Genomic DNA, 22029 nt, shown 5'->3' with positions numbered 1-22029 from the left:
AACATGACATCCCTCTCTTTCCTCGTGCTGAAGTGAGCAGTCTCCAGCATGCTGGACTCCCACCTTGAATCCACTGTGGAGACTTCCAGCCTTACGTTTCTTTCCCCTTTCCTCTCTTCAAAAGAACTAAGGAACAGATTATTTCATGCTAACAAGTAAGTGGGAATATGGGGAAAATCAGGACTGAAGTACTTGTATACCTCCTGCCAGCTGTGTCTTGTTTACCAGCACTTAGGAAACAGATGAGACATTTCAACATTGTGCCACGTTCACAATTTGAATGTAGGAATTATGTGAAATCGTATTACTCTATAAAAGCTTATTCCAGAGAGTATGGAAGGTTTTGTATCAAATCAGTACACATACTCTCCCAGCACAGATCAATGAGTTGGTGAATTTTATCTGAACTCATGTATAGCAAAGGGCTGTGCAATGTGCAAACACACGTCCCAAGCAGTCTCACGAGCTGCTGTGTCTTCATAGGACTCAACATCTAGCAATTTGTGGTGTTGCTGGTCTGGGCAGAAGAACCATGAAAAGCTTTTATAGATGCAGAAAACAAGATGAGGAAGTCTCCCTCCAGACTGAAGTAAAATAAGGCTCTTCTAGACACGGAAAAGCTTGAAAAGTAGACAGGGTTCTCAGACATATTTTGAAGAAATCCATGGCAATATAAAAGCATCAGCCACAGATGAGGATCTGCAGTTTGAAGAGCTCTGCCCCAGTCAACAGAAGCATAGGTGGAAAAAAAAGCTTTCAATTTTATCTTCCCAATCTATCAGATGCCAGCATTAAATTCTGAATCTAGACCTGACACTTGAGGTCCCACATTTCAGACAAGATAATCCCATCTAGGCATAAATAAAGGTAGCTATCCTGGCCTGTACTTTATGCCTGCTGTCTTACCATCTCTGAGAAGGACAAGCTCTCTTTCAAGCATATCAGCTCTCTATGACCCACACTCACTGAAGATTTAATTGCTTGCCTTCAGAGAATACATTTTTATTTATTGAAGGGCAGGATTAACAACCGTCCTCCCTGCAATGGCACAAGCTCGACCCTTAGTAACCTAAGAGCCTGTGAAGTGCCCACCACTTGAGTAGGCATCAATTGATGTAGGAGGAAAAAACCCAGCATGGAATTAGTGGTCAGGTTTCTTTTCAGCAGCCACTGAAGTCTATCTGTAAGGCTGTCAATGTATCGTACCAGCACACCCTACCCAGCACTGCAGTGGAGAAAGATGGCATGTCTGAAGGCCGAAGGCTCAGTGCTGGAGCACTGAGCAATGCAAATTACTTCGGGTGAGGCTGCCTCTCAAATATGTCACTGACAGCCCAGACAGGCACAATGCCTGGGACAAGAACCCGAAACCATCAGCACTGTGGAGAAGGTCAAAAGCAAACAAGTTTATGAATGTTCCTACTATAAAGCTCCTCTTTTATGAGCTTCTAAACAAATGGGCTTGTTTTCCTTTGCCAAGGGAATCATGGAAAAGAACAATCTATTTCAGTTCTCCAGCTGGAAACACCAGCCTCATATCAGCTGTCAGATGCTCCAGATGGAGCGGTGGGCCACGGGCTTTAGGGAGGACTTCAGTGGCCTTGATTTAGAGTCACTGCTGTAAATCAGGCACTCTCAGGAGAGAGGGAAAGGGGGTCAGATCAACGCTGGTTTTGGTGCTTTGGGAGTAACCTAAAAGGTGCACAGGGCTTCCCATAACACCTAAGGCAGTGTAACAGTAATGCAAGGCAGCAGAGCTGCATTCAACCAGTATCATACGCCTGGGGCTTGGGGCACGGCTTCCAGCTGAAAGAATGGGAGATTGAAAACTTGCAGCTTTCCCTTGGGATTCCTAGTTCCATGAGCTGCCTGCTGGCTCAAATCCTGGGATTAAGGATTACAGAATAGGATCCAGTTGGATTTCCCACCCCAGAGACTCATTAACATCATACAGTTTCTCCCCATTGCACTGCTCTGGTGACCCCTATCCCTCCAAACTACAGATTGTCCTCCATAGGGCACCTTTTTGCTCAGAGGAGCCACTCATCCAGCAGCATCCAGATGAAAGCTGCCACCCAGACACTGTCAGGCAGCTGGCACAAATCGGATTTTTTGATACGGGATGATATTTGTATAACTTTCCACATGTGGCAGACAAGCATATTCACCTACTCACTGACACACAGTGTGACACGTTGCCCTGGGTTGTTACAGCTCATAGGGCAGGCCTGCTTCCACCCATCTGGCCCCTGATGCCTCGCTTGGTACCATAGCATCACCCAGACAGTTATCTACACCAATACAGCAGTGATGCTTGTCAGAATGTGAGATCTCACAGTTCAATGACCCCATGGGAAACACAGCAACTTGGCCAGGGTTCCTAAAGCAGAAAGTGTAGCTTTGATAGGTAGACAGCATATAGGAACAGGGCAGTGTAGTGTCCCGTGCTGGGACATCAGCTTGGATTTTAACGTTACTGAGAGTTGTGAAGGAACAAAAAGCATGCCAATGCAGTATTCTTGTCACAGCCTACAAACCAGTGAAGGTGCCCCTATGAATAGCTCCCTCTGTCCCACCAGTATTGCTACTCCTTCTTATGCTGCCTGGGCTGGTCACACCACTTCCCTCCCTGCAAGTGCTGAGACTTAGGACCACACTCACTCACTCACACTCATCCAGAAGTGGTTTAGAAACTGCAGAGTGGAGGTTTCAGACCTCTGATTTTCAGTTTCTACTGCAGTGCACGTCCCCAGGGAGAGAGCTGGAGGCTCTGACAGTGAACTTGGCTTTTTTCAGGTATCTTCTGCAGATAGCATAGAAGCGAATCAGGGACCTGCAGGGTCTGCAGACCCTGGCAGACACCCTCATTCTTTCTGCTAATAAGCATTCAGATAATGGGAAAAGGGCATCTCAGTTCTTTTGTTACGGAGTCCTTAGGAACAAGATGTGGCCACTTCCTTAGAGGAACATGATTCAGACTCCAAGAACAAGAAACACAAAGCAAGGCGCAGAGAAAGGCATAAAAGAAACATTAAAATGTCTAAAATAGAAGAGTGCAAGGACTCTCCCCTGCTTCTCCCAGCTTAGCTGCAGATCTCCAGGGAGAATAAGGCATGGGGCAGCAACCAATGACTCCAACAGCTATTTTATCTATGGTCCCTCTAAACCTGTGTGCCCACTCCAGGGAAGTGCAGGAGGACAAAAAGCACCTCCAAATGAAATCCAAGCTGTTGAGCTAAGCCAGCCTTTGCAGCACAGGGATTTATGAGCTGGCATCAACAGCCATCAAAAGAAAGCTAGACCAAAGCACTGGACAGTCTGATGGTAGATATGCCAGACAGATGCTCAAAGCAAACTTCTTGATAGAAGAACAGTAACTTTGGAAAGTCAGTAACCCCTGAAAAGAAGCATTAAATTTAAGCAGATGCCCAGTTATTTGAGATGGGATCAGGTGAATCCTGCAGTCTGTCTCTTATGCTTTTTACTCAATAGGAACATTTTAAAATTGCCATCAGGGTAACAACAGAGCCTGCATGCTTGACGTACAGGCAATAATGGATCTAACTCTGCTGTGTTACAGTTGCAGAAAATATTTGACATAAATGAGCTGCTTTCATGCCTGACTCTCAGCTGGAGAGGTAATCCAGCTCACTTGCATCCAGACCATCAGTTCCTCTGTCTATGAATCACACAAATGTATTCCACCTCCCAAAATCAAGTGGCTCCCCACCAAGGCTCCACACAGCTGCTCTGAAAGCATGGCACAGTGCATGTCCAAGGCTATTACTGTAGCTCTAGCATCAAAACATGCTCAGAGTTTTGACCAACTCATTTCCCCCTGCCCACTCTGCAGACTGCACATACATACAGCCTGAAAGTCAGCCCAGGTTCCCATCTGCTTAGCAGCTCTGAGGTGACCTGGGCCCCCCGTCCTTATACTCTGCTGTCACCGACTGCTGTCACTGAAGCACATAAGCCTTGTGAGCCCAGGGAGGGAAGTGCCAGGAGATCTGGTGGACAGCTGGAGCCTCCAAAGGGCACCACCTGAAAGAAACCAACCTCTCTGCTAGCAGAACAAGCTACTTGGGTTTTGTGGCCCATGAAGAAGGCAGCTCTAGAGCTACTTTGACCTCCCCTGCCTTTATTGCATGCCTTGAACAAGCGCTGGGCCTGCAGTGGCTGCAGCCTACGCTGTCCTGTTCATCCAGGCTTGCAAGCCTTCATTCCCCACCAGTGATCTGGGCAACGCTGTCATGTTCAAAACCAACCTGATAGCAACCAGAATCAAGGCTGAGGGGAAATATATATGTGGTAAGAATAAGGAAGATGTACCTGGTAACTTGGCAACAAAGAATAAAGTTGGTGTAAGAGCAAAAAGGTGAGGGATAATTTAATATAATGCTGCCCTTTACCAGTTGACATCTCTTTCACTGCTTGGCTCTCATTGTCTTCATGATGGATTAACCTAATTTTCTTGACTGAACCATGATACTTCATCCAGTTGCAAACTCCACAGATGATTTGTTTCAAACTGTCAGCTAATGTATGTAACAGGCAGCCTCTGTCTAGCATCAAGTCAGCTGCTGGAGCATCCCAAAGACAGTGGGCAGGCAGGGCAACACCAGCCTGCCCAACACCAACAACATCAAAGCCAAGCTGCCATGCAGTGGAGACCTTACTTTGCATGATTTCTATAGTCCCACTGCAGGCAGAACAGCCTCAAATACAGTTAATTTTCTCTACAAGGATATTTTTGAGTTACAAATAAGGGTTGTAAGACAGCCCTTGTCCTCCTCTGAAGCCTGAGGCTTGGCAGGAGGAAAGGAGACCTGACTCAGAAAACATTCATTGCCTCCCTGCTTCTGTGATGACACAGGAATGCTGGTCCTTGGTGGCCCTGACACCAGCACTAGGCAGACCCTAAAATTCATGGGTTTTCACAGCACTTTCATGCTAATGGCAAAAGGACAGACCCCAGCTCTGTTACAGTATGTTCAGAGGTATGGCAGCCTTCCAGTATCTGAAGGGGGCCTACAAGGATGCTGGAGAGGGTCTCTTCATCAGGGACTGTAGCGATAGGACAAGGGGTGATGGGTTCAAACTTAAACAGGGGAAGTTCAGGTTAGATATAAGGAGGAAGTTCTTTACTGTGAGGTTGGTGAGGCACTGGAACAGGCTGCTCAGAGAAGTGGTAAATGCTCTGCCTCTGGCAGTGTTCAAGGCCAGGTTGGACAGAGCCTTGGGTAACATGGTCTAGGGTAAGGTGTCCTGGCCCATGGCAAGGGAAATTGATGATCTTAAGGTCCTTTCCAACCCAAACCATTCTGTGATTCTAAGGATAAGCAGGCACCTGTGAAAGCTGCTTTTGGGGCTGAGGCAGGTGAGCTTTGCCAGTGAAGAGCGGGCTGTATGTCTCAGAGTAAGGGAGAGGGCCTAAGCACATCCCTCTGCCCTGCATCATGCCAGCCCACTGCTCCAAGGTGCATGACACAAGGGGAAAGAGAGCATCTGTGTCCCCTGACTTAACTGTAGGAGCTGCTTCATTGCAGGTCTGCATATCTCTGTTGTTTCTCATTCAGTAAGAACTGGGTCACTCCCAATTTGACATGGTAGGAAAACAGCATCAGCCTCAGCTGATTTGACTCATCTCCCACGAGTCAGTAAGAAATCAAAGCCTCTGCACTTGGAAGAGCTGCTATTCATTCAGACAGACTGAGGACTATTTGATGCTTTATGGAAACCTTGTGACATTGTTCTATAAGAAAGTGCTTGTTTATCCAAGCTAACTTGTCAGTTACCACTTCTGTCAGCCTGGCTCTGATCTGAGAGTCTCAGTGATTAGGATAATCTCCTTCACGTCTCAGTCCTGCTCACTTCTGAATGCTGTAATCTGGTGCTAAATAGCTGATGCATCCTACCCCTGCTGCTTGCACTTTAGTTTGGTCTAATATGATTCTCTCAGGTTGCCCATGACTCTTTTTTCATTCTTTTTTGACTCTTTAACTTCAATAGTGTGCTTTGGAATGAATCACAAAACCTCCCTCTGCTCTTCACTTTCATACTAAATGTAATGTTACTTTCCAAATCACTTCTGAAAGGTTAAACAGAAAAGCTAATCTGTGCTGAACTCATGCAACAGCTAGGCTGATGAAAGCAGCTGGTACCTCTGCACTGTGCTGCAATCATTTCTGCAGCAGCAGAGATGACCCTTCCTTAGAGACCAGCATTCAAAGTCCAGCCTGAGCCCTGGCTGTGCCCATGGGGTGGCTTTGCCCTGCATGTCCCAGGGTTTGACTCAGCAGCACAGTATTAGCAAGAACACAGCAGTGCAGGCAGTCCCCTGGCCCAGCATCCCTTACAGTCCTGCTGCTGCCCCAGTTAGTGATCATTTCATGTTGCACATTTGGTTTGTGTCTTCATTGAATTTTATCTCACTGACTGCAAATTGCTGCTGAAGTTGTCAATCCCATTTACAATTTCAGTTCTGGCACCAAAGCACTTGTAAATCCTGTCTGCTTAGTCCCCCCCGCCAAATTACTGCTGAGTTTCAGTGCCAGCTTCAGTACCCAAAGCATCCCTAGCTACACTGCACACCCTGTTGAGGATGACTCCCATCATGTCACACCCACCTTCTCAACTCCCTTATAGTTTGCTTATGAGCTTGTGCCAACAGTGCTCCTGAGGTCAACCTGCAAACATGTATTACACCTCCTTCCTCTTATCGACCAGGCTTGTTACTCTCAGAAACATTAATAGGCCTGTTTTATGTTATATGGCCTTACTAGACTGACTGTTCCTTGATCTACCAGATCATTCACTGATTTGTCCCATGGGCAGGGACACCTTCCACTAGAGCAGGTTGCTCCAAGCCCCGTCCAACCTGGCCTTGAACACTGCCAGGGATGGGGCAGCCCCAGATTCTCTGGGCACCCTGTACCAGCGCCTCAGCACCCTCACAGGGAAGAACTTCTGCCTTATATTTAATCTAAATCTGCCCTTTTTCATCTTAAAGCCATTCCCCCTAGAATGGCTATGCCCTGCTACACAGAGTCAGCACCCTCTGTACTCACCCAGTACAGAGGCTGGGCCATGGGTGAAGGCAGGCAGTTGCACAAGCAAAGGCAGCATTGGGTTTGATGGGAGAATCAGTCACTGCTCTCTGGCACCTGCAGCCCTGCAGCAGGCCAGCAAAGCTGTTCATAAAGCAGATATCGAAATGTAATGGTTTGGAGACTGGCATTTAAAATGAATCAGCACAGATTTCAGGTCATTATATAATGCCAAGCAACAAACACCAAGATACAGGAGCTGCTGTCTCTGTACAGCAGGATGGGCAGATAGCTGAGGGCTCTCAGTGGCCCGAATACAAATGGTTCCCACTTTCAAACTGAAACCTAAGTGAAGGGCCATTTTTAATAGAGGAACATAACAAAGAGTGGAGAAGCACCTAGGAGCAGCTTTCTATTCTCAGAGAGACTTTTAATGGGCTCTGTGCCCCCAGTATGTTTTCATGCAAAGTCTAATAAGTGAATCAATGAAATCTGGAGATAATACCCAAATCATTTTTTCCACTCATATGTCTGTGAAAGCAAGAAAAGGCAAACTTGATTCCTGTGTGGCTGGATGAACTAGTTAATCTCAGCAGATGGGTTTTGTTAAAATGCTGTATTTCATAACCTGAAAAAGCAATAGCTCTAGTGATAAAAAACTGGCCTGTGAGCATCTCTGTAAGAAACAATTCCTGCAATACCACTGACAAAAGGGGTTTATATTTACGTATGGCTTTGCACTGCAACCAACTACTGCGCTGACCTTACCCCACGGCAACTCAGTAGCTGAGGGATGTGAATGAGCAGTAGTTTCCTGAGGTATGCATTTTGAGGCTTGGAGCCCACCAGATCACCCTATGGTAGGATGGAAGCTGCAGCAGGATAGAGATGAGGGCTCACACCCTGCAGGGCAAACCAAAGTCTCCCAGGCCAGCTTTATTCCCTAGAAGCAGTGCACAGAGAGCCTGGTGGCTGTGGGAAAGGAAGGATAGCTTGATTGGCACAAAGAAAGCAGCATTACTTCCAGGGTCTCTGACCATCTACCTCACTGAGCTTTGATATGCCAACAGCCCTTGTTTGAAAGCAGACATAAAAGCTTGCCCAGCAGTTCACATCAATCTCAAAGATTCAGCAGGAAAAAAGAAAGAGCCTTTTAGGTTTTGTGGCAGAAGAAAATGAACAGTTTCACCGGAAACAACCACTTATGCTGTGAATGCAATTTCAAAGCCAATTTAAGAAAGCCTCTGCCCACTTCAGCCTACTCAGAGGTCCTTCTGGGTGATGACAAGGGGACCTGCGCTCATTTGGTGTTTTTATACCTCAACAAGTGCCCAGGCCATGGTGCAGAGAGCGAGAAGATGCCTCATCCCAGCCCTGCAGAGCTAGTTGTGGCTCCCTAACTTAGATGAACCCATGGGATACTGCAGAAGGGTGGGAGGAAGGACTTGAATGCAGGAGGAACATCTGTAGCCATGAGGGGTTCACAGTCCTGACTCCCCTGGGCAAAAGCATTGACTGATGCTGGCAGGTCTACAGGCACCCCTGATTCATGCCTTACAAGGAGAGGCAGCATTAGCCCCAAAATACCCAGTGAAATATTTGTAAACCTGAAAGGTTTAGCAAGCCTCTTTTCTGCAAAATCATTCATGCTTTTAAAGTAAGAAATTGGATTTTGCTGCAGGTCAATGCTAAATTGCAAGCAAGTCTCTGCAAATTGCTCTATGAACAAACACACAACAGTGCTAAACAAGTGATTCTTTCCCAAAAGGAGAAAGGAAAACAGTGGGTATCAAGACAACAGGCATTTATTCAGCATCTTATCCGATGCCAAGATACAACAGGAACATGGTCTTCAAGACTTCTCATACAGAACAGTTGTTCAGTAAAATATGCGTGTATAAGCACAAAACGGCACACTCACTTCCTGAGCAGCACAAACCAGTAGCTAATTTCTTGAAGGTTTATGTTGTTTCAAGTATTTCACATCTTGAAAGGTCAAGAGCTTCAGTAATGGGGAAAAGCCCTAGAGCATATGTCTAAGCGGCCTTCTCTGCATAGTGCACATTTGGATGGCATTTATCTTGAGGCTATCAATATTTATTAAAGATGGCTATAACATCACCTTGCTCTTGCTGCATTAGTCATGAAGGACACAGACCACAAAAACACGAGAGCAAATGGACTTGTAATTAGCGCAAGCCTGTAGTGAAACCCCTGGGATCCCCCTTCTCACACAGGACGTTTCATAATGTCATAGGGTCAGAAGGTAATTCAGGTTGGAAGAGACACCAAGAAGTCTCTACTCCAACCTCCTGGCCAAAGGTAAGCTCTGAAGTCAGATGAAGTTGCTCAGGGCTCCACCTAAGCTGGTATTGAAAACCTCCATGGACAGTGATGGCACAACCTCTCTGGGCAAGCTGTTCCATCACTTGACTCCCTTCACAGTGAAGGTTTCTCCCAGTATGCAGTCCAAATCTTTCATTTCAACCCAATTCAGCTGTTGTGTCTCACTGTTCCTTCATGCACCACTGTGAAGAACTTGGCTCCCACTTCTTGATGACCTCCTTGTAGGCACTAGCAGGCTGCTGCTGGATTCCTTCTCCAGGCTCAACCATACCATTACAGCCATTGCATGGAGCAGCTCTGGCTCACAGCCTGGGATCCAGCCATTCAGGGACACTTGTGACATGGGTGTCTTTAGTTTTTCTAACACAGGTAACAATCCATGCATGAATTCAGCACAAAAAAGCATCCACATGTGTGGAGTGATCCAGAAGCAGAAGAAATGCCAGCACCATTTCCTTATTTAAGGAAAGTAAGTAAAAGAAGCCCAAGCAGGAAATTTGAAGTATGATTCTTGCTTTTACATGTTTCTTTTTTATTTTCCTGCTTTAATCCTGTTTGAGGTGAGATTAAAGCAAACTCCCAAAGGCAAATCCTACCAAATGCCACAGGGATTAAATTCCACCCCTCCCCGCTTCTCTGACCAGCATCCCCAGATTTCCTGCACCGTAAGTTTAAGAGTCTAGGTATCCAAATCCATCTCCACATGTTTGGGGTGTTTTTTCTTTTTTTTTTTATTTCCAAAGCTAACTTTTCTCTTCCTGTCAGGCTTTTACCTTTTACAAAACGAACTAAACTAGGTGTTCTTTATCTCATTTTGTTTCAGTGCTGATCGTATCAGTAACTGTACCCAGGTCTCTGTAGGAAATGGCCTGAAGGGACCACAGAGCTGCTGCCAGCCAAATGAGCTGCAGGACTCATGCTTAGAAATAACAGATCTTTCCACTTGTCTGCTTTAGGAACCACTGTGGAGTCTTCAAGGAATGTGAGCGTCATCTGAAATGCCATCACGGAGCAAAACTGCAGTGAACTTAGCACACTGATTGAAACCAAAGCTGAATGCTCTATAGCAACCACTCCGAATGCATCCAGCAGAGACTAGCTTCCATAAAAGCAGCTGGCTGTCCAGTCCTTTTAAAACAGGCCACTTATTTAGGGACCTAGTTAGAGAATTGAGAGTTTTTTTCCAGGCAGTGTTGGCATGCATGCACATGTCTCAGTAATCATTTTATTTTATTTCAATTTTCATTGCAAATCATTTATGCTCATTCTGAAACAAAATGGCCATTGGGCAGAGCAGGAGACTAAGGAAATTACCCAGAACATAATAGAGAGCACTAGTAGCAGTTAGTATTCAATGCATTAGCAGCCGAACACGCACACTTGGATTATTTATGAAGAGGTGGTGCTGTCTGAAGCAGATGCCCAGCTGCCACACACGTTTTATCGTAATGCCCATGATACTTAAAGATTTTCTTAAATCTTCACCTCTTGGAATCATGGGGATTGAGCGAATTTTAGATTTCCAATTTCCGAGTCAGTCTTACAATCTAGGGGGTTGATATACACCTTTTGGACGCATAGCATCAGCTTGAATAAGTAAATGTGTTCTCCAAAATACACCAGGTATCCCTTTAAGGCTGCAATTAGGGTCTGATTTAAAACCACCTCCGGGCAACCTTCGACTTTTGTAGGCATAATTATGTGCAGATGCAAAGCTAGAGGTTGTTTATGAACAGGAGGTCTTTAATGTTTTATTTTCTGGCTGCATGTCCTGTTGTTTTCTGTATCATAGAATCTTAGAATATCCTGTTAATATCCTGTTAATGTAGACCTTTTCCCAGCATTAATGGAGACTACCCTGTGCGAGGTGCTGAGCTGTTCCCAAGAAGTGCACTGTGCCACAAAGTATAATATGTCCAGGAATGAAAAGGCTGTAAACAACTACTTATTCCTCTTTCCCTGCAGATCTAGAAGGTTCTGCTCAAAATAGAACCTAAACCATGGCTCAGACAATACCCTGCTGCAACCAGCATGCTTAGTGGCTAACACAAAGGCCTAGGATTTCTATCAGCATCAGTTCTGACCGGCCTATTGCAATGGGAAGGCAGCTCTTGCCTGGACCTTTCCTGCTAAGCAGCCCAGTTCTGGGCGGCTCCTGGCTGATGGCCACTCTTCTCAGAGTTTGGGATTACAGGCATAAAGCAGAATTAGATTTTACTAGATTAGTACTACTGAATTAGATCAAAGATAGGATAGACAAAGTGAGATAGCCTGGGTGGAGTGCTGCCACAGCCAGGCAGTTGACTGTTTTATCCATAGCCTCATACAAACTCCAGGCCCATGGATGCTGCAGCTGATGTGACTCTGCAACCACACAACTGGAGTCACTGCAGCAGTGGCTAGGACACACAGGGGTGGGGTGGAAAGACCGTATTGCACAAACTCTTGCTAAGTGCGTAGGAGCTTCTCTACAGCAGGTGAAGCTCTGACGAACCTGACCCAAGCGAGCAGCACGAAGCCTCCATAGAGCTATCAGTGCAGAAACTTGAACACATCAATAAAGAATCCAAGTATGCTCCATCTGCTTGTGCTGCCCAAGATGTATCACTGCCTGAAAGTATCTCTCTCCTTTTCCCCACAGTTAGGAATCAGGATACAGACGGGGTACCCACAGGTCTCTGCAGCACTCACCCCATCACTCAGAGCTGTGAAGGTCAGCATGACCCTCACCAGGTTTGCGGACGCACACAACTTCACTTGTGGAAAACAATCAGAGGATGAGTCACATTATGAATGCATTAATTTAATTCATGCAGACCTTTCATTTCACATAAGGGAGAACGGGGACAGACATATTCATGAGCAAAGGGCCTCATCGTGACCCTGCCTGCAAGGGAAAAGAATCAACACTGCTTTCTGTAGGCTGTGGCTTCTCAGTGAGACCAGGCGCCCAGTGAAAAGATTTCTATTGTTTAACTTGGGAGAGACAAATTCACAGCCTGAGCCAGTGTATCAGTGAAATGAATTTTTTGCTATAACATAAAGGTTAAACTGCAATAAAGTTGCCAAGGCATCAGTTCAATAATAGAGATATATAAAGGCCATCTTTTTGCTAGAGTAATTTGGCCAAACTGCAGGCTTTCCAGTTTATACCAGCAAAACATTCAGATCATGGTGACAGACCAACATGGTCTTACAGTACAAAAGTAGAGTTGATGGATAGCTACATGCCCTGGCTACTCACTAGGCTCAAATTAACCATCTGAGCTACTCAAATGAATGGCTAGGAGCAAAGATACAATTGCCATCATCTTAATATTTGGACCGGTCTAATTATTTCATTACCAAATCATTACTTTTGAACACAGACTTACACAGTGGAAAAATGTTGATTTTATTTAATTGGAACAAAGTTTTATTGGCTGACCCAGTGTATATTACTATAATTGACTTTTTAGTACCAATGTAAGTATATAACCTCTTTATTCTACTGCTTCTCTATACCTTAGACATTCCGAACCAATACCCTAATGTCAGCTTGTATTAGGGGTGCTCTGATCTGAAACATCATCTCTCCATCCTCAGGGATGCACTGGTTAATAAGCTGATTTCCCACACTGGGAATTCAGTGTTTTTTCTCCTGGCATGTGGAAGCTGCACACCTTTACTGATGTGGTCAACACAAGAGCAAGCAGGGACTTTTATGCATTTGCAACCCCTACCTTAAGGCAGCATGAGCAGTGCTAAGAAGGAGCGAGCAACTCATGCCCGGGGACATGCATACCAAAGACAGGAAAGCATAGGGAAAAGAAGCCTGTTGTCCAAACCCTGCTTTCCTTTCTATCATCTGAATACCTCCATTCCTGCAGTAAGAGGATCAAACCAGGACTGCAGACAGGTTTAGCTTTCTTATACTAAAAGTTGGGAGGCTTGGCCCCCAAGAAGCACCTGTGCTTAGAAGAAAACGCCCATATATGCATTTCTGATGGGTTTGTCATGGGTTTGCAGAGAGATGTGCCCCTGATCCTCAGCATCTGCTGAAAGCCCTTTGATTTAAACCAGCTGTTTGAATGACTGGGCTGCAGCTGAGAGATTTCTGGCCTTGTTGCTTGTAGGGGTGTGGTAGAACTTAAGGGAGAAGGAGTACGAAAGGCTGCTGCCCAAGTTTCCTCATCTCTGTTACTACTTCATGACTTCTGTGTCCTTGTAATCAGACTGAGCAAAAAGGAATTTTAGGGCCCTGAGCTACGAAAATGAGCCTCCCATCCTGAGGCAAGCAGCTCAGGCAAGCTGCAGCCGACTCAGCCTGTCACTGTGGTGGATTACTGCTGATGGGAAATCTACAGCTTCTTGACATTCCAGGCCAGGACTGGGCTGACATGTCCCCGTGCTCAACCCTAATTTCCCTTGACTTTCTCTCAGCTCAAATCAGAGCGGTGCTGCTCCCAGGCTCTCACCTTGCTATCAGTGGTGACTGCAGCGAAGACTGTGGAGGAGTAAGGGGCCCATGCAACATCTCCTACACCAGAATTCAGGTCATAAACAAACATTGGAGTCCTGTAAAAAAAAAAGAGAGGGAAGAACTCTTCTATACACATGTCACTCTGGAAGTGAAACACTGAGTTATAAATACTGATGCTGCTGCCTGTGTTCAAGGCCAGCTGCAGAAGTGGGAGATGGGATATTTCTCTACGTCAGATAACAGCTATCATCTGAGCCAAAGACAAAGCAAAGGTCAGTATCAACTCAAATGGGTTGAGATTGGTCCTGCTGTGATGAGAAGAAAAAGTGTTTCTTTCTTTCCAAAAGCGTTTTGAAAGCTTCCCCCCAACACACAAAGAAAAATGGAGTCTTTCTGGTTAATAATCATATGGGAAAAAGTGATTTTCCCTCTCTGGGCTTCTGACAACACTGAATATTACAGCGGCATTTGCAACAGGAAATATTTGACTCTGATATACAAAAAAATCAATTTTCTGATTGAAACCAGACATTGCTCAACCACTAACCTTAAACTTCATTGTGTATTTTTAAATGTTCCAATTTTTATTTTATTTTTTCTCTCTGACTCTTAGGAGGTGTCTGGCCTCTGAGGCCACAAGCCAGCCCCTGACATTTCTCAGTAGTATTTCTCCAGAAGAATAACCCCGCCACAATAGGTCCTGCCTGAAGAAAGCCAGGTCCAAAGCAAAGCAGTCAGGCTCTGTGCTGAGCTGCAATGCTTTGCAAGTTCCTGGGGCAGACGATGCTAAATCTCATACCTGAGGAGTACAAATCCGAGTCACTAGCCCCCAAAACAGAAATAAGAGAGCAATTAGCAGTATCAACCCCTTTAGAAGGAAACTGAAGCTGAGGTATAAGCAGAGTCAACATCTGCAGCTGGCATGTCAGGCTGGATCTCCCTGACCATGCCAGAACCCAGCAGGACGTACTTGATGGTGTGATCCCAGATCTTGACTGTCCAGTCAGAGCTACAGGAAATGAAGACTTTTGAGTGGTAGGGATTCCAGCTGACTGAGTCCACGGCCATATGATGAGCTTCAAACACATCCAGAAACTGGCTTGAATAGCATTTTGAACACTGTAAAGGAAAGAAATAGTCAGTAATCAGAGACCTCGTCCTGCAGAGAGATGCTTCTGAACACTTGTATGGCCTCCTAGGCTCTTCTGGGCTGGCTGGAAAGTGGTGGCTGATATGCAGAGGGGCTACAGAAACAAATAACTTAGCACATGCTGTTTCACCTCACATCCAGACAACACTAAGCTCCCCTCTGCAATACACAGAGGTAGGAATGAAGTTTTCTGGTTGTATTTACAGCCACAGCCAGGCCTCTGATCCCTTTCTTCACTGCAGGACTTCCACCACCTTCCTGTGAGCTTGGGTTGCTGCCATGCCCCTGAAAAGGGCTCTTGGAAAAGGAAGAGGAAAGCATCTCTTGTATTGCTCAGGAGCACATAGCACTTTGTGCCCTTGAAGTGTCGCAACTAAGACCTCTAGTAACAGTGCTCTCAGCACAAGAATGACCCATTGGACCCTTTGGTTGTGAGGATTTTGGAAACATGCCAGAAGTGCCTTCCGTGCCATGATGCTGCAAAAGCCTGCTCTGAGAGCCTGCCCCATCACATGGCTCTGCAGTTTCTTCTCTTGTGTTACTTGTGACTTCCCAGAGGGGTGTGAGAACCACAAGAGGTTGGCCAGCACTCAGGCATGTCCGCAGTGGGCAGGGGGACAACAGCCTGTAAACTGGGCAAACCTTGCACATGCATGTGAGGGTCAGGCCAGCAGGGTCACAGCTGATGAACAGCAAAACATAGTATGTGTGCAAGAGCTGGAAAACATTTGGGAGCACTGGAAAAGACACTCTGTGCGTGAGATCATGAAGTGGGGGAGAAATTACAATCAGAATACGGGACTTGATCCAGACCCTGTCAGTTCTGTGTACACAAAAAAATTAGGTTATACTCCCTACACATCCTCCCCACTGAGGGTAATGGAGGCTTGCTTTGTTAGCCACAAGGACCTCATCTCACAACTAGTGTCTTCTTGGTTGTGTTCCTTCACACGAGCTGTATCCACACAGTAGGTTGGGGTTGGTTTAATGATTTTCTGTTGGTCTGCCTTGGTACTGCCACTACAAGGACTTTTCAGCACCTTTCATTAATCCCTAATGAATGCATCAACACATCATCTGTCCAAGCAGCAGGATTGCTGAAGTGTTATATGACTTTACTTCCCGCAAACCAAACCTCTTCATAATCATAAGGCTTAACTGTTTTTTACACGTGACGCTCACTGAATATTCAGACCTGTTTTTTCCAGTGCCCTTGTGCACTGGTACTGGATTGAAGGTGCTAAACTAGTCACACAGCTGTAGCTCCTGCATCCCTGGGAGGTCTGCTGTGGTAGGAAACAGAAACAAGAAAGTAGCTCATGCTCCACTGAGATTTACTGACAGTGTGCATAGCTTGCTGTTTGGTGCATACTCTGTCTCTGAGTTACTGTCCTTGTGTGTAATTATGGGACTGAAATGTCCTTTAATGGCATGTTTCATAACTTCACTTCATAATTCTTAATGTTCAGCCACCAGGAAAATTGGTACTTGGCTTCTTTTGGAAGTCACTTAGCTGTGAATAGACAGAATGGGTCATGAGTAATTAACACAAGAGAGAAGCTGCTTTAGCCATCTGTCCTTCCAAGTATGTGGATTGAAGGTCTCTAATACTTGAGGACTTTGAAGAGTGGGATACTAACCAGATTTGTCTGCATCTGCCAGAACTGTAATGCTCAGCACTCTGGTTTTTAAAGCCTTGTTGGGGCTGAGCCCCTGATCAGTGCAACTCTCTCGGCACTTGTATAGGAGCCCTTTCATGCTCTGGGATATGCTGATCCTCAGCACAGGCTTTGCAGTGTGCAAGTGTGGTCCAGAGCTGAGGTCCAGGTCCCAACAGGAAAGGGATTGATGGGTTTCTTACGAATTTAGCAGCAAAAAGGGTTCTGTAGGGCAGATGCCTAACTTCTGACAAGATAACTTCAAAGAGGATGAACAGATTTAGGGAGCAGGCATTTGTGCAGCCTGTCTGATCTTCTAGAGCACTGCTCCAAATTTGCAGAGTGTTTTTCTCCTATTTAAATGGTGGTAGATGTGTATGAATAGTAAATGGTATTTTTATGATGAGATGGGAAAGCAAGAATGTGCCTACACCAATACAGGAAATCAGTAGGAAGATGATTGGTGACAGGGCTACAAAACATGGGGGATGAATTCTGGGAGGAAAGGAGAACTCCAAGGACACAAAACTTAAAACTAATCTTCATTAACAGTACTTCAGATTATGCTAGATGTTAGCCTGATGCAAAACTCCTCCGCATCCATGGTGAATGGATGGTTATTAGTGTCCTCTATAATATAGAGCATTTCTCCAGTTCACAAACAGAAACACTGAGACTCCCTGGTTCTTGCACAGTGCCTTCTTGTAGAGATCTGCTAAGATTTGTACAAAGGCTTATGAATGGAAACAGAGGCATGTGAATGCACTGGGAGAAACAACAGGAAATGGTAAAAGAAAGAACCCGCATTATTGGATGGCAAATGCAGTCAGTCAAGTGGCAAGATAACAGGACAGAACAAATAGAAGCCCAAAGACAAGGTAGCAAGAAGAACACTTCATCAGACTTCTACCAGGATATCTGCTTGCTTGGTCTTCCCCCTGATCTTCCCCCACAAACAGCCTTTTCACTCACAACACTGAGTTCAAAGAATCACCTTTTTCTTCTACACAGTCTTGCACTGAGTTTTATTATACTCATTTGTTATACTCTCAAACAACCTGCCTAAGACTGAAAAAAAACCCCTTTCTTACATGAATATGTTATAATCTCATCACAATTTTTCTGCGGAAGCCTGTTTATTAAGAAGTAATTCTGACCAAAGAGATGAAGCCCCAATAATGTTTCAATATAAATCACAGAGATCATACTTTTTATTACCAAAGTTGAACAATTCCTAAACAGCAAGTAAGATATGCAAAGAGGCAGTTTTGCATTACAGAATTGTATTAATGCAGAAACAGTTTGTCCTCTATGAAAAAGGGTGATAGGTCTGTGTGTAATTAAGATAATGATTTCTTGGCTTCAGAAATGCTATTAACTAAGCCATTTTAAAAACTTCACCAGAACTGTTCTGCAGCCAAAGAATTAACATATTAACATTCTATTTGTGGGCATGCCTGGTCTCTGAGAAAACACCACCCTGAAATTCACTTTCCAATTTATTTACTAATCTAAAGTCTGCTCCATGTGGACAGCAGCCCATGTTTGATCCGTGACTCATACTGCATGTAAGGAGACTGTCCCTCTCACTCAACATGTAGTGTCAAGGGCAAGTGCAGCACAGACACCTGAGCAGCTCAGATCCTGCTCAGCGTACCCACAGGTCCCAAGAGCTGCTCAAAGAGCTGTGACACTGTCATTATCTTCAGAATCCAAGCAGGGCAAGGCTCTGGGAAGCAGTTCACAGGTAGATTCAGTAGTGGGTTCAGACATGCAATGCTTCAATACAGGGTGTGATGAAGATGCATGGTTGTCCTTGAGAAATGCCTGTAGCAGTTGATCCCAAAGCTTTTGAAACTCAAGGGATGCTAAGGGTGCAAGCAGTCTTCCCCCTGGTTTTGTGGATACTATAGAGGCCTGCTTGTGCTAGACATATGATTTCTCTTCCATGTGTTAGCCCAGACAATCTGATGGAAGGCTTCCCTTCCTTCCCACGGGAACACCCAAGTTTTATAGGGCAGTGTTTCACAATGTGAGAGTGGTCCAATTTTCACTAAGATTTCCCTTACACGAAATTCCAGTGCAGGAACCATAGAATAAAATCATAGAATAGTTAGGGTTGGAAAGGACCTTAAGATCATCCAGGTCCAAACCCCCTGCCATGGGCACAGATGCCTCCCACTAAACCATGCCACCCAAGGCTCTGTCCAACCTGGCCTTGAACACCGCCAGGGATGGAGCATTCACAACTTCTCTGGGCAACCCATTCCAGTGCCTCACCACCCTCTCAGTAAAGAATTTCTTCCTTAGATCCAATCTAAACTTCCCCTGTTGAAGTTTGAACCCATTACCCCTTGTCCTGTCACTACAGTCCCTGATGAAGAGTCCCTCCCCAGCATCCTTACAGGCCCCTTCAGATACTGGAAGGCTGCTCTGAGGTCTCCACGCAGCCTTCTCTTCTCCAGGCTGAACAGCCCCAACTTTCTCAGCCTCTCTTCATACGGGAGGTGCTCCAGTCCCCTGATCATCCTCATGGCCTCCTCTGGACTTGTTCCAACACTTCCATGTCCTTTTGATGTTGAGAACACCAGAACTGCACACAATACTGCAAGTGAGGTCTCACAAGAGCGGAGTAGAGGGGCAGGATCACCTCCTTCGACCTGCTGGTCACACTCCTCTTGATGCAGCCCAGGATACGGTTGCTTTCTGGGCTGCGAGCACACACTGAAGCCGGCTCATGTTCATTTTTTCATCAACCAACACCCCCAAGTCCTTCTCTGCAGGGCTGCTCTGAATCTCTTCTCTGCCCAACCTGTAGCCGTGCCTGGGATTGCTCAGACCCAGGTGTAGGACCTTGCACTTGGCATGGTTAAACTTCATCAGGTTGGCATCAGCCCACCTCACAAGCGTGTCAAGGTCCCTCTGGATGGCATCCCTTCCCTCCGGCGTATCAACTGAACCACACAGCTTGGTGCCATCGGCAAACTTGCTGAGCGCGCACTCCATCCCACTGTCCATGTCACCGACAAAGATGTTGAACAAGACCAGTCCCAACACGATCCCTGAGGGACACCACTCGTTACTGGTCTCCAGCTGGACATGGAGCCATTGACCACAACTCTTTGTGTGCAGCCATCCAGCCAGTTCTTTATCCACTGAGTGGTCCACCCATCAAATTGATGTCTCTCCAATTTAGAGACAAGAATGTCATGTGGGACACTGTCAAATACTTTGCACAAGTCCAGGTAGATGACATCAACTGCTCTGCCCCTGTCCATCAGTTCCATAGCCCCATCATAGAAGGCCACCAAATTGGTCAGGCAGGATTTCCCCTTAGTGAAGCCATGCTGGCTGTCACCAATCACCTCCTTGCTTTTCATGTGCCTTAGCATGCCTTCCGGGAGAATCTGCTCCAAGAGTTTGCCAGGCACAGAGGTGAGACTGACTGCTCTGTAATTCCCCAGGTCATCTATTTTCCCCTTCTTGAAAATGGGGCTTATATTTCCCTTTTTCCAGTCATCGGGAACTTCACCTCACTGCCATGATTTTTCAAATATGATGGACAGTGGCTTAGCAACTTCATTCACCAGCTCCTTCAGGACCCGCGGATGGATTTCGTCAGGTCCCATGGACTTGTGTACGTTTAGGTTTTTAAGATGGTCTCGAACCAGATCCTCTCCTACAGTGGGCCTAGGGTCTTCATTCTCACAGTCGCTGTGTCCGCCTTCCAAGACTTGGGTGGTGCGGTCAGAGACTTTGCCAGTGAAGACCGAGGCAAAGAAGTCATTAAGAACCTCAGCCTTCTCCAAATCCCGGGTAGCCAGTTCTCCCGATATCTTCCGAAGGGGGCCTATGTTGTCCCTAGTCTGTCTTTTACTCGTTACGTACCTATAGAATCCCTTCCTGTTATCCTTAACATCCCTAGCCAAGTTCAATTCTAACTGGACCTTAGCCTTCCTCACCTGGTCCCTAGCTTCCCGGACTGCATCCCTGTATTTTTCCCAGGCCACCTGTCCCTGCTTCCACCTTTTATAAGCCTCTTTTTTCCTTTGAATTTTCCTGAGCAGCTCCTTATCCATCCAAGGAGGTCTCCTGGCCCTTCCGCTGCCCTTCCTTCTAGTTGGGATGCAACACTCCTGAGCTTGGAGCAGGTGATCATTGAATGTCAACCAACAGTCTTGGGCCCCCCTGCCCTCTAGGGCTATATCCCATGGAACCTTACTAAGCAGGCTCCTGAAGAGGCCAAAATCTGCTCTCTTGAAGTCCAGGGCAGTGAGCTTGCTGCACGCTCTTCTCACTGTCCCGAGGATCTCGAATTCGACCATCTCGTGGTCACTGCATCCAAGGCTGCCCTGGAGCATCACCTTTCCAACCAGCCCTTCCCTGTTGGTGAGCACGAGGTCAAGCATGGCACTTCTCCTTGTCGGCCCCTCTATTACTTGCAGAAGGAAGTTGTCTTCCACACAATCGAGGAACCTCCTGGATTGCTTGTGCCGGGCCGTACCTTCACGCCAACAAATGTCAGGGTGGTTGAAGTCTCCCATGAGAACAAGGGCCTGTGAGCGTGAGGCTGTTCCTATCTGTCTGTAGAGCACTTCATCCACAGATTCCTCTTGATCAGGCAGTCTGTAACAAATCCTCACAGTAATGCCCCCCATCGCTGCTCTCCCTTTAACCTTGACCCACAAACTCTCTGTCGACTGCTCACCTGTCCCCAGACAGACTTCCATACTGTCCAGCCTATCCCTAACATAAATAGCAACTCCCCCTCCCCACCTGCCAGGCCTGTCTTTTCTAAAGAGCCTGTAACCTTCCATTCCAACATTCCAGTCATAGGAGCCATCCCACCATGTTTCTGTGATGCCTATTATATCATACCCCCGTAGATGTACACACATCTCTAACTCCTCTTGTTTGTTCCTCATGCTACGGGTGTTTGTATAGAGGCATCTGAGCCGAGCTCCAAATGAAGCCAGCTCATTGGCTGGAGCGGCTGGAATATCTCTGCATCGCTCTGAGGATTTATTATAGGTGCTGGCAACTGACTGGGTGTGTTGAGATGGAACGATGCCGCCCTCCTCCAACACATCTAGCTTAAAGATACCTTGACCAGCCTGGCAAGCCTCCTACCAAAACCACTCTTCCTCTTCTTTGTCAGATCAGCTCTACCAGCCCCCAGTAGACCTGGCCTACAAACTTGGGTCCTGTGTTCAAGACACCCAAACCCCTGACTATGGCACCATCCTTTTAACCCTTTATTAACCTGGCCAATCCTCCTAGCTTTTTTAAGGTCTCCCCCTGTATCCTGGAGAATTGACAGAAAGACAATCTGAGCTCCAGAGCCCCTAACCACCTCTCCCAGGG

The 22029-nt window shown here is 46.2% G+C and overlaps 1 protein-coding gene across 1 annotated transcript in view; it reads right to left on the bottom strand.

Annotated features, from left to right (window-relative positions):
* The window catches only part of DNAI1 (dynein axonemal intermediate chain 1), a gene marked incomplete at its 5' end in the record, with an annotated part of 158188 nt that overhangs the window by 31447 nt on the left and 104712 nt on the right, over positions 1-22029 (bottom strand). The window contains 2 exons of the mRNA XM_080637471.1: positions 13853-13952; positions 14828-14976. Coding sequence (XP_080493597.1) covers positions 13853-13952; positions 14828-14976 — 249 coding nt within the window. The remainder of the gene's footprint in view (positions 1-13852; positions 13953-14827; positions 14977-22029) is intronic.

Source organism: Psittacula echo, assembly GCF_963264785.1.
Source record: "Psittacula echo genome assembly, chromosome: Z".
NCBI lineage: Eukaryota > Metazoa > Chordata > Aves > Psittaciformes > Psittacidae > Psittacula > Psittacula echo.
Note: the sequence above shows the minus strand (reverse complement) of the source record. Positions and strands in the feature narration are given on the sequence as shown.